The sequence below is a fragment of the Simochromis diagramma genome, unplaced genomic scaffold (assembly GCF_900408965.1).
Source record: "Simochromis diagramma unplaced genomic scaffold, fSimDia1.1 OVJJ01000293.1, whole genome shotgun sequence".
In the NCBI taxonomy this organism is placed as follows: Eukaryota; Metazoa; Chordata; class Actinopteri; order Cichliformes; family Cichlidae; genus Simochromis; species Simochromis diagramma.
Window position 1 is genome coordinate 5,828,712 of NW_024386801.1, and position 11,524 is coordinate 5,840,235.

At 37.9% G+C, this 11,524-nt stretch overlaps 2 protein-coding genes and 1 non-coding gene across 3 annotated transcripts; all 3 read left to right on the top strand.

Moving 5' to 3' along the window:
• The first annotated feature begins 388 nt into the window (after positions 1-388).
• Positions 389-461, top strand: trnar-acg. The gene has a single exon. It is a non-coding gene; the product is annotated as a tRNA-Arg (tRNA).
• A 2,794-nt stretch (positions 462-3,255) lies between these two features.
• On the top strand, positions 3,256-3,945 carry LOC120730466 (liver carboxylesterase 1F-like; the record flags this gene model as incomplete). Its single annotated transcript, XM_040026873.1, has 3 exons — positions 3,256-3,481; positions 3,566-3,590; positions 3,706-3,945. Coding segments are annotated over 3 exons (477 nt in total), but the record flags the coding sequence as incomplete, so codon positions are not given.
• A 2,037-nt stretch (positions 3,946-5,982) lies between these two features.
• LOC120729604 (carboxylesterase 5A-like) lies at positions 5,983-11,259 on the top strand. Its single transcript, XM_040025329.1, has 13 exons — positions 5,983-6,154; positions 7,307-7,499; positions 7,576-7,717; positions 7,940-8,073; positions 8,965-9,118; positions 9,206-9,310; positions 9,433-9,531; positions 9,667-9,810; positions 9,919-9,996; positions 10,085-10,232; positions 10,346-10,495; positions 10,581-10,653; positions 10,729-11,259. Exons 1-13 carry the CDS (start codon positions 6,079-6,081, stop codon positions 10,913-10,915), a joined length of 1,683 nt encoding a protein of 560 aa, XP_039881263.1. The 5' UTR covers positions 5,983-6,078; the 3' UTR covers positions 10,916-11,259.
• The last annotated feature ends 265 nt before the right edge of the window (positions 11,260-11,524 follow it).

The window sequence follows — 11,524 nt, forward strand, 5'->3', positions numbered from 1 at the left end:
AATGTAAAAAAATAGTTTTCCAGTAACTTGGAATAATATGCTAGCATAACACAATTTCCATATAGTTTCATATCTGAACGGAAGGAGTAGTTTGATCAAACTTACATTTGGCGGAAAACAGTCATCACTTCAGCCGTGGCAACCACGTTTGCAACCACGAGTTTTATAAATGGGTTACTTGTCCGTAAATATTTGGACATACGCTTACTGTTTATGCATTCCAGTTAAATATCATGTGTCGTTGTTTTGGTTAATGTCTTACACGTAATGTTTGGTTTCTGGAAATAAATCTCGCTAGGATCTTTTAACTTTAGGTCAGGAATAACCAACGCGGCCTGTTTCTTAGTGTTTCTTGAAATAGTGACGCGATAATGATTCATACCAGATCGGGCCAGTGGCGCAATGGATAACGCGTCTGACTACGGATCAGAAGATTCTAGGTTCGACTCCTGGCTGGCTCGTGAAATCTTTTTCGGTTTTGTGAAATTAAACTTTTGCTCCCCTGTTTGCTAAATGTGTTACTAATTTAGTGGCTGCATTGAAGTAGCGAATGCCATTGATTCAAACATCTACTGTAAAACCATGTATAATGTATAATTATACATACATGAAAATTATAAGACCATGTATTGTCCACAAAGGTATTTTGCGTAAAAACTACATAATTGGGATAGTTTAAAACCGGATAATATGTATAGATTATTATTTTGTATTGAACACCATATTTTCAACCTGTTTCATTTTCTGAGGCGCGAGGAGCCCGATGTTAAAATGTCCACCTTTAGAGTTTAAACAAACATGTTTGGGTTTTTTTTTCTAAAGGTAACACAGTTGTTTTTATTGTATTAATGCCGAATTATTAATTGTGTCACTTTTGGCTACTCTAATAAGGTAGGTTCTCTGTAGCAGTCTTGATATATAATGAATAAATATAAAAAAAATACAGTGATAAATAAAGATAAACTCTTTTAGTAGGACACGGTACAAGTGTTGCAGAGATTATATACAACAAGGGACATTTACTGTAAAAAAAAAAAAAAAAAGGCAGAGAAGTGGAATTTTTCCCCAGTAATAAATTATGTATTAAGTATGACACTTCAGATTAGATTTTTTAAACCAATTTAAGCCAAAAAAAAAAAGGTGCTGAAATTCTAATCAGAGTGTGTGTCTGTAATCTGAGCAGCACAGCACCCTGACGGGTGAAAGAACACGTTTCCTATTGCATGCCATTCAGAACATGAATAAAGCTTTGAAGCAGCGGTTTGCGACTTTCCCTTAATACTGAATTTATTTAAATAACACAGGTCAACATGTCATAATCATCACAGGTATTTTTATTTGGGATTTGTAGTTCTTTTCATGCTGATTTCAAATTTGGGTTTAATTTTTTGTCCAGTTATTTCAGTACCTTGCTCAAATATTTCCGCACCGCAAAAATGAAGGTGCATCAGCACAAAGACCGACAGACTCAAGAATAGTTTCTTCTCAAAAGCCACACTCAAGGTCACCTGGCCCAGCCCTAACTATATGCTTTAGCAAAAAGGAAAGTTTTAAGCCTAATCTTAAAAGTAGAGATAGTGTCTGTCTCCTGAATCCAAACTGGAAGCTGGTTCCACAGAAGAGGGGCCTGAAAGCTTTCCCTCCCATTCTACCTTTGAATACTCTAGGAACAACAAGTAGGCCTGCAGTGCAAGAGCAAAGTGCTCTAATAGGGTGATATGGTACTACAAGGTCATTAAGATAAGTTGGGGCCTGATTATTTAAGACCTTGTATGTGAGAAGCAGGATTTTGAATTCAATTCTGGATTTAACAGGAAGCCAAAACAGGAGAAATCTGCTCTCTCTTTCTAGTCCCTGTCAGGACTCTTGCTGCAGCATTTTGGATTAGCTGAAGGCTTTTCAGGGAGTTTTTGGGACATCCTGATAATAATGAATTACAGTAGTCCAGCCTGGAAGTAATAAATGCATGAACTAGTTTTTTAGCATCAGTGTCTAAATGAATATCAATTTTACTAAAAGTAGCTGTAGATAATATTACATCTGTGAGATGATTATTGTTAATTTTTCCTCTAATGATTAAAATTTTAATTGTGAAGAAGTTCATGAAGTCATTACTAGTTAACGATAAAGGGATGGTTGGCTCAATAGAGCTCTGACTTTTTGTCAGCCTGGCTACAGAGCTGAAGAGAAACCTGGGGTTGTTCTTATTTTCTTCAATCAGTGATGAATAGTAAGATGCTCTGGCTTTGTGGAGGGCTTTCTTACAAAGCAACAAACTATTTCTCCAGGATAAATGATGATCTTCTAAATTTGTGACACGCCATTTCCTCTCCAGTTTACGAGTCATCTGCTTTAGGCTACGTGTTTGAGAATTATACCACAGAGTCAAATACTTCTGATTTGAGGCCTTAGTTTTCACAGGAGCTACAGTATCCAGAGTCGTACGTAGTGAGGAGGTAAAATTATTAACAAGATATGACTCATGACTCCTTCTGTGACTGCTATAAGGCCACTGATGCTCTAAGAATGCACACACTTCAATGTTAGACTTTTTCTACGGTCTGTATATCATATCATCTTGTCATAAGTCTTTAATATTGGAGGCATTACAGCAACAGCTCCCTTTTCCTCATGTTGTGAGGAAAAGGCTCCGATCAAACTGAGGCACGATGGTGATCATGTGTTAGGGTTGGGTCTGGTATAAAAGGTCATCTGCTTTAAAGACATAAATAAAAGTGTCTTATAAAAAGATGTTTCAGTCAAAAAAAATGCATTTTGATCTATCAGCACTGGAGATGAGCACATTTCAGGGAACTTTGGCCTGCTGGACCAGGTTGAAGCTCTCAAGTGGATCCAGCAGCACATTCACAACTTTGGAGGAGACCCAGGATTAGTTACCATATTTGGAGAGTCTGCTGGTGGAGTGAGCGTGTCTCTTCTGGTAAGAATCTACAATTAGAGGAACTTTATATAAACTTTTTCACTCTAGAACAAAAATTAACATTTGATGTGTTACTTAATCACCAGCTCCTGTCACCACTGTCTGATGGGCTGTTTCATCATGCCATTGCTGAGAGTGGCACAGCTGCTGTGGATACAGTTGTGGCAGATAATCCTCTACCAATGGCGCAGGTTAATTATCAATATTCTTCCTTTTTAGAGTGTGTTAAAAACATTTTTGTTGCAGAATAAGCATAGCAGAGGTAATTTAATTTGTTTAATGAAAGATTATACAAATCTGCCTAAAACCCAACACTTGATATTTACTGTGACACACTTTCATTAACAAATATCACACACATTCGTCTAAGTATAGATGCAGGCGCTCCTGTATACCTGTATGAGTACCAACATCCTCCCAAATTCCTGCAGCAGAAAAGGCCGAGCTTTGTCGGGACTGACCATGCAGATGAAATGTTTACGGTTTTTGGACTTTGCTTCACAACTACCCATGTAAAATTAGCCAGTAAGAATTCCCTGTAAAAATCTCTGTCTCAACACAGTACTGCATTTGTTTTGTTTTCCCCGTGTTTGAAAAATATGTTTTGCAACATGATCGTTTTAGATCCGTGCCCTGAGAATGCGGAACAGTTGAGCAAGATCATGATGAGCTAATTGGGAACTTTGTTTGCACAGGGTAGGAATGTCCAACTATTGTACATTTCACACATTTAATAACTGAATAACAAATGTATATCTGTTCAGATCTCCTGATGGGAAAAACCTAGTCTACTGGTCAAAGTATGAAGCAGAAGAAAAGTACCTGGCGATTGGTTTAAAAAAGCAAGTAACTGCTCAGCACCTGAAGAAGGAGCGCTTTGTCTTCCTGACTCAGACCATCCCAGAGAAGATCAAACAGCATGAGGAAAATGCAGAACGCAGCGATTTGTTGTCACATCTCTTTTGTCTTTTTTATAGTTTTAAAAAATAATCCAGCCCGTTCTCATTCCCGAGGCGTTGCAGCATCAGACCAAGCCATGATTCAGTTTTCAGATACTGCAAAATATTTGTTAGTATGGACCAACAGTGTCTCTTTACTAATCCTTACTCTAAAATAAAATTAATATTAAGTCATGCTTATATTGTGTGTGTTTTTTTTTAAATGTCAGTCTTACTGGATATACAATCCTAAACACAGATATGTAAAATAATCCTTTGCAATGACAACAGTAGTTTGATGATGGGTACACCAATGCATTTTTTACATGTAACTGTGGAACTGAAATAAAATAGGAGTGAAAGGAGAAATCCTCCTTGTGGGTGATAGTTGAGTCCAGCTGTCTTGTATTACACTGACAGAAAGCAAAATAAAAAGATGTGACAATATTTTTTTCTCCTGTTGCTGACAAGTGTGCTCAAGCTGAAAAGCTCCCTGAGGCTGTGCATTGGAGAGGATTTGAGAGATATTCCTGATATTCCAGAAACAAAGATCCAAAGGCAAATTATTTAAATAGCTGGATTTATAGATAGAACTTTTCAAGTATAGGCCTGCTTAAGATGAAATGAATTTAGTAAGTGGCCAAAACCTGTTGAGATCCTTACTTACAAAAAAGTAAGGAAATTTGTGTTTGGTTTTGGTATCCAGAGGTGCAATAGTATCAGCATCAGCAAAAAATCTGTTTCATTCAGTTTAGTTTTACTCAATACTTTTCAAATTATCCCCTATCCCACCAGTTGGGCCCGCCCCAAAGAAACAATGGTTTATACTGACTGTGACAAACAGTCCAAGTTAATTTATTTCTCTGTATTGTGTAATACAGAATGTTGCGTAAACAGAAATGTATTAGGTTAGAATCAAAATGTAAATTATATAGATATATATAAACATGTGGTCTTTTTGAGCTTTTTTTAATTACTAAAGAAAGACACAAAGCTAAACAAAAAAAGCAAAATTAATCAATGTTTCAACACCCTATAATGATATGAAATATTTATATAAGCAGTCGTACACAAAATTGGTAGACAGCTGTTTTATGTATAATTCATTATATTGTCCATATAATGGTACACTTGTAGTAAAATAAACCTTATCACTACATATCACAAGCATATCTCTACCAAGCACAACAAGATTTATGTCGTACTTTGTGCTACACTGAGCAGAGTCTTCATAACATGTAGCTATATCTCTCATGGTCAATATAAATAGAAAATCTACAAGGAATAAGATTGCAGGTATAAAGCAAGGCAAACATTGTGTAAGCTATTAAAACATCTCGTGGCATGAAATCACTGAAGTGCTTAAGCTGTACAACTGGGATACTTTAAATACAGATTATCATTAGTTGGATACGTTTAATTTCAATTTTTAAAAATGAATTCTTTCGCTTTAGGAAGTATTAGGTGTGAAAATTTGTTTTTCTTATTTTGGTTATCTGATCCAGTTTGAAAGAAGAAAACAATGGCTAAAAAATCAGTAAGAATGTTCTCTAAAGTTTGTTGGAGAGTTTACTCCTTTTCTCCTTCACAAAATTCAATGTTTCAATGTGGAGCTGTCACAAACGGGAGGAAATCTCTGCCAACTGACTTACTGTTAATTGATTTCGTATGATATTAATACCATTCCATGTCAGTGTTTTGGGGTAAATCTTCTGCTACCATTACAAACATTAAAGGTGAAATAGCACATCTTTGTCTTATCTCCCCTTTTGATTTCAAACCTTGAACGTGAATGTTGACCTAAATGTACTAAGCCATTTATTACACTCTGATTAACCTGAGGAACATATGTCTGCAACCAAAGCGAGGCAAGTTTTTATTATGAAAAGTTGATCAAGACAAAGGCTTTATAAAAATCCATAATTAAAATAAATCCCCCTTCATTAAATAAAGCACTGTAGTCAAGCAGGTCTAAAACAAAGAAGGAGAAGGTGTTCTGGACACACTTCACTGTATGGTTGGACTTTAGTCCTGTGTCAAACTGAATGAATCACGTCACATCCTGTAAGAGAAACTAACTGTTTCCCTATGTGAAAGAGAAAAGGAAAAAGCTTAACAAGAGGAAGCACTCTCTCTGTCTGTTGGCTTTTTGGCTCACATCTCTGAGAATCTGCCTGGTTTTGTAATCCAGAGTCGACCATGAAGTTCCACGTGCAGCAGACTTTCTGCTTCTTGATGTCTGTTTTATTCCTCTGTGTTGTTGCAGACCTTCAGGGTGAGTAGGAGAAAACAGTTCTTTGCAAAATGACCTTTGTCACAACACTTAAGTTATGTGTAATTTATGCTTTTGTGTTTGTGTATTGTACAGGCAGTGCATGTTTTTATTACACGAGCCTCTCTTTGAAAAATATCTGCATAAATCCGGCAGCTGCAATCAATCATCCCTGAGTGGTATTATGGCAGTAATAATTATAATAAAAACAGAAGCAGTTCGGACCACACTGTTAATTTCATTACACTGTAGCTGTATATTAGACACGATTTAAAATAAAATGAACATAAGGTTAACTTTACGTTCCACCTGCACTTCTTTCAAAGGTGAAAGATTGGAGATAACCAGGCTAGGTGTGCTGATAGGAGAGGATTGAAGATAAACTTTTCAGTAGGACAGGGTACAAGTGTCATTAAGCAAATTTCTTTTTTGCTGATTTCATGCTGTTAAAGAATAAATGGAGTATTGCAGTGACTGTGAATAAACAGAAACAGATCTCATGCTCAACTCTGCTTTTTTACCAGGATAATTGTAGGCACCACCCAACAAAGAATGTTTATGGTAAAAATAAATAAATGAATTAGCAAGTAGCCTTTTTCAAATTAATGATGACATATCACAGCTGGTTAGATTATTTAAATGTCTGGTTTAAACCAAAACATTATCATTTAGTGCTTTAGTTAGCGCCCTCACTATAAAGATGGGGATTAATTGTCCACAGCAAAAGCTAAACTTTTCCCTTGATTTCTAAAAGTATTGAATTTACTTACACAAGTGACCAGTTAATAAAATTTCTGACTTTTTTCTCTTTTGATCACCTACATGATATAGTAAACTCTGAGTTTTAGTTCTTTCACATAGCTTCATATGACTGTATCACATATAGTCTTCATAAAAATAAGGTACTGCCAGGATTCAAATATTGAATATTTTGAGGAATTTAGTTATAATTTAGTTATAAAAAGTATTTTTAAACCATTCATCAAATTGTTGACTAGTTTTTCTTTTGATGACGTTACCAGAACCAGATATTGCATATTTTGTGAAAATTTGGTATGTCTGTTATAATTTCAAAGCACATTTGAATGGGAGATTTCATTTTTTAAATACAACGTTTTATGTGAAGATTTTCAGTCATTTCTAATATCCTGACAGCACCTGTAGTCCACACAAAGCTCGGGAGCCTGAAAGGTGAGTATGTGAGTGTGAAAGGGAAGGAGACTGGCGTCCATGCCTACCTGGGTGTCCCATTTGCCAAACCACCCCTCGGCCCTTCCTTGAGACTGGCTCCACCTCAGCCTGTAGGAGGATGGGAAGGAGTAAGAGATGCCACTAAACAGCCACCAATGTAAGAAATGTGAACTTCAACATACTTGGAGAAATCATTGGCTTTATTTGTAAAATTAGCATTGTCTCTCTTTAAGGTGCATTCAGTCTAAAGAAACTGTTTTGGATCTGGTTGATAAACTCGGTGCACTGCTGGCAGAAATACCAGACATCTCTGAAGACTGTCTTTACCTCAACATTTACACTCCTGCAAACAGAGCTAAAAATGCCAAGCTCCCAGTAAGAACCTTTTGCTGTAGATTATGAGGGATGCCTAATCACAGTCTCAATAAAGACACCCATCTTCAGAACTCAATTGTACATTTTATCATCTAAAATGTAAACTTAAGTGTTTTTGTTTGTTTAACGTTTACATTTATGAAGATTAGTTATTGTAGCTTGACTGAGACTCCAAAAGATCCTCTAATCTTTGACAGAATGCTCTTTTATTATTCTTTCCAGGTCATGGTCTGGATTCATGGTGGGGGCTTTGCGCTGGGATCAGCTTCAATATATGATGGCTCTGCCCTGGCTGCTTACCAGGACGTGGTTGTGGTTCTGATCCAGTATCGCTTGGGACTTCTGGGTTTTCTCAGGTAAATAAACTCCATCCATCCATAATCTCTCCAACGGGTCTTCCCTGTGGCCTCCTCCTAGTGGGAGACTGTGAGTACATAGCCCTACAACATCTGCATCATTAAGGAACTCAGGGTGAACCTCATCCACCCCAGGGGCCCTACCACCAAGGAGTTGTTTAACTGCTTCAGTAACCTCGCTCCTGGTTATGCATAAGTATCCTCAGTCGAAGTCAGCAACACTCCACCCACACTATACACAGTGTTGGTAAAGCTCCTGTCCAGGATACTGGTTCCAGAGCCCAAGATATGCATTGAGGTGAGCCTGACTTTATCTGTCTGGTACCTCTCAATCTCACACAATATCTCAGGCTCCTTCCCCAATACAGGCGACGTTTCATGTCTCCATCGCCAGCCTCAGTAGACAGGCATCGGTCTGCCAGTGTCTCCACCCTTGGCCACCACTGGCACACATTGCACCCGACCCCTACAGTGCCTCCAATCTCCCTTGTTCAGGCCGCTCCAGGCTGACCCCATATGCTGAGGCCCAGCCCCCAGGTTCCCACCATCAGGTGCCATCCCCAAACCTGGCTCCAGGGTGGGGCCCCAGTAACCCACTCCCAGGCAGGGTAAACTGTTGCCTCACAGTGTATAAACATAGCTTAATAATTTTTTTTACTCCCTTACCCTGTCACTCAGGTTCAACAAATATGTGGAAGTGGGATATGCTACTATTGCCCAACTGGACAAATGAGATCCAGTAGCGAGTTTCAGTAGTGACTTACTGGCAGGAGCTGGTAGTGCCAGCTGCTGCCAATAACCTACAATAAAAAACCTACAATAGAATTGTCTTGTGAAAAGATATTTCATTTAGGAAAAATACATTATAAAAATGGCAATTTGTTCTATCAGCACTGGAGATGAGCACATTTCAGGGAACTTTGGCCTGCTGGACCAGGTTGAAGCTCTCAAGTGGATCCAGCAGCACATTCACAATTTTGGAGGAGACCCAGGATTAGTTACTATATTTGGAGAGTCTGCTGGTGGAGTGAGCGTGTCTCTTCTGGTAAGAATCTACAGTTAGAGGAACTTTATATAAACCTTTTCACTCTAGAACAAAAATTAATATTTGATGTGTTACTTGAATCACCAGCTCCTGTCACCACTGTCTGATGGGCTGTTTCACCGTGCTATTGCTGAGAGTGGCACAGCTGCAATGAATGTACTTATGACAAATGATCCTCTACCAATGGCGCAGGTTAATTATCCATATTCTTCCTTTTTGGAGGGTTAAACATTTTTGTTGCAGAATAATGAGAATATTAAAATGGATTTGTTTTTGAAGAATATTTGCCATTTATATTTGCCATTTCACCTCAGGCAGTTGCAAATGCATCTGGCTGCAGTCTTGAAAGCACAAAGAAGATCAGTGACTGCATGAGAAACCTTGATATTGATACTATGGTGGGTTTTACACAGGTGAGGTAATGGGTGCAAACATGATAGAGAATGATTATTATGTCTTCTACAATGTTTATTTGAAGCTTTTGATTTCTCCCTCAGCTCTGTTCATGCTATCACATCTTTCACTTTTGTACATTTTATTCTCTCAAGGATCCAACATTAAGATTTCAAGTAAATGTTGATGGACATTTCCTGACTAAACCTGTGGATGAGCTGTTTCGTAAACATGAACTCCATGCTGTTCCATTCATGACTGGTGTCAATAATGATGAAGGTGGATGGATTCTTGCATCAGTAAGTGTCACAGGAACATGTAAATATAAAGCTCAATGATCTCAACGTAGTTTGTTGTTGTTTTGTAATGTTGAAAAAAAATGTAATTGTGGCTTGGTATTTCCTTAGTTTTTTGCTCCCCAAAACTGGACAGAAGGACTAGATCGGGAATTTGTTTTGAACATGGTTTCCTTCTTCTACCCCAACGTAAGGCAGACACCACTTGACGTTACAATATTACTGTCCCCTGACCTGCTCGAGCTTCTTTGACTGATGTGTTGCTTATTTCTTTAAGCCTAAAGCAGCATTTATCAGCGATGTGATAGCTGATGAATATATCGGAAATGGTGACGACCGTGTGAAAAACAGAGATGGGTACACTGAGATGCTTGGAGATTTGTTTTTCACCATTCCAGCGATCAAAGCTGCTAATGCTCACAGAGGTAATTTAATTTGTTTAATGAAAGATTATACAAATTTGTTTAAAACCCAGCACTTGATGTTTACTGTGACACACTTTCATTAACAAATATCACACACATTCATCAAATTCCAGATGCAGGTGCTCCTGTATACCTGTATGAGTACCAACATCCTCCCAAATTCCTGCAGCAGAAAAGGCCGAGCTTTGTCGGGACTGACCATGCAGATGAAATTTTTACAGTTTTGGGATTTTGCTTCACAACTACCCATGTTAGGTTATCTGGTAAGACTTTATAAAAACTCTGCCTTAGTGCTCGATCTGTTTTGTTTTGTTGATTGAAAAATGTTTTGCAACATGATCGTTTTAGATCCGTGCCCTGAGGATGAGGAACAGTTGAGCAAGATCATGATGAGCTACTGGGGGAACTTTGCTCGCACAGGGTAGGAATTTCCAACTGTTGTAAATTTCACATTTCACACATTTAATAACTGAATAACAAATGTATATGTGTTTAGATCTCCTGATGGGCACAACCTTGTCCACTGGCCAAAGTATGGAGCAGAAGAAAAGCACCTGGCGATTGGTTTAAAAAAGCAGGTAACTGCTCAGCACCTGAAGAAGGAGCGCTTTGTCTTCCTGACTCAGACCGTCCCAGAGAAGATCAAACAGCATGAGGAAAATGCAGAACGCAGCGAGCTGTAGAAAACTCACATCTGGTCTCTGCTCCATCAGTTTTAAAGTAATTACACTAAACCATAATTCCCTTATCTAAAGCTCTTGTGAAGATTATCCATATTCTAATATACAATGAATATTTTGGCATTTTCTTTTAATGGAATCCCTGATTTTCTTTTTCAAAGAAAAAAATGTCATTCTTACATTTTCACAAAACTGTGAATAGACTGTCCAGTAGGATGAAAGTATTAACAATAACTGCCAATCTCAAGTCACCTGCGTGTTACCAGGGTATTTTAAATCTAGCACTGTAAAAATAGGTTTTGCAAAATGATAAAACATTTATAAAATGAAAAGATTTGACAAACCAATATTGCAGCATTTTGTTTGTCTGTGACCTTTGCCTGAAAACTTACCACTCCATTCCCTCAAATATCCTTTGAGATGCAACATGCGTTTTTTCATATTTTCTTTTTTCTCTTGTGTGCATTCAACCTTCAGAAGTCCTCCCGAGCAACTGTGTCAACACCTCTGTGTCTGTGTGGGTCATGAGAAATGCAATGCAAGCAAAAACAACTGCACTTGTATTAATTACTGTATCATAGTTCAAGAGCCTGTGACACAAGCATGCGCTCA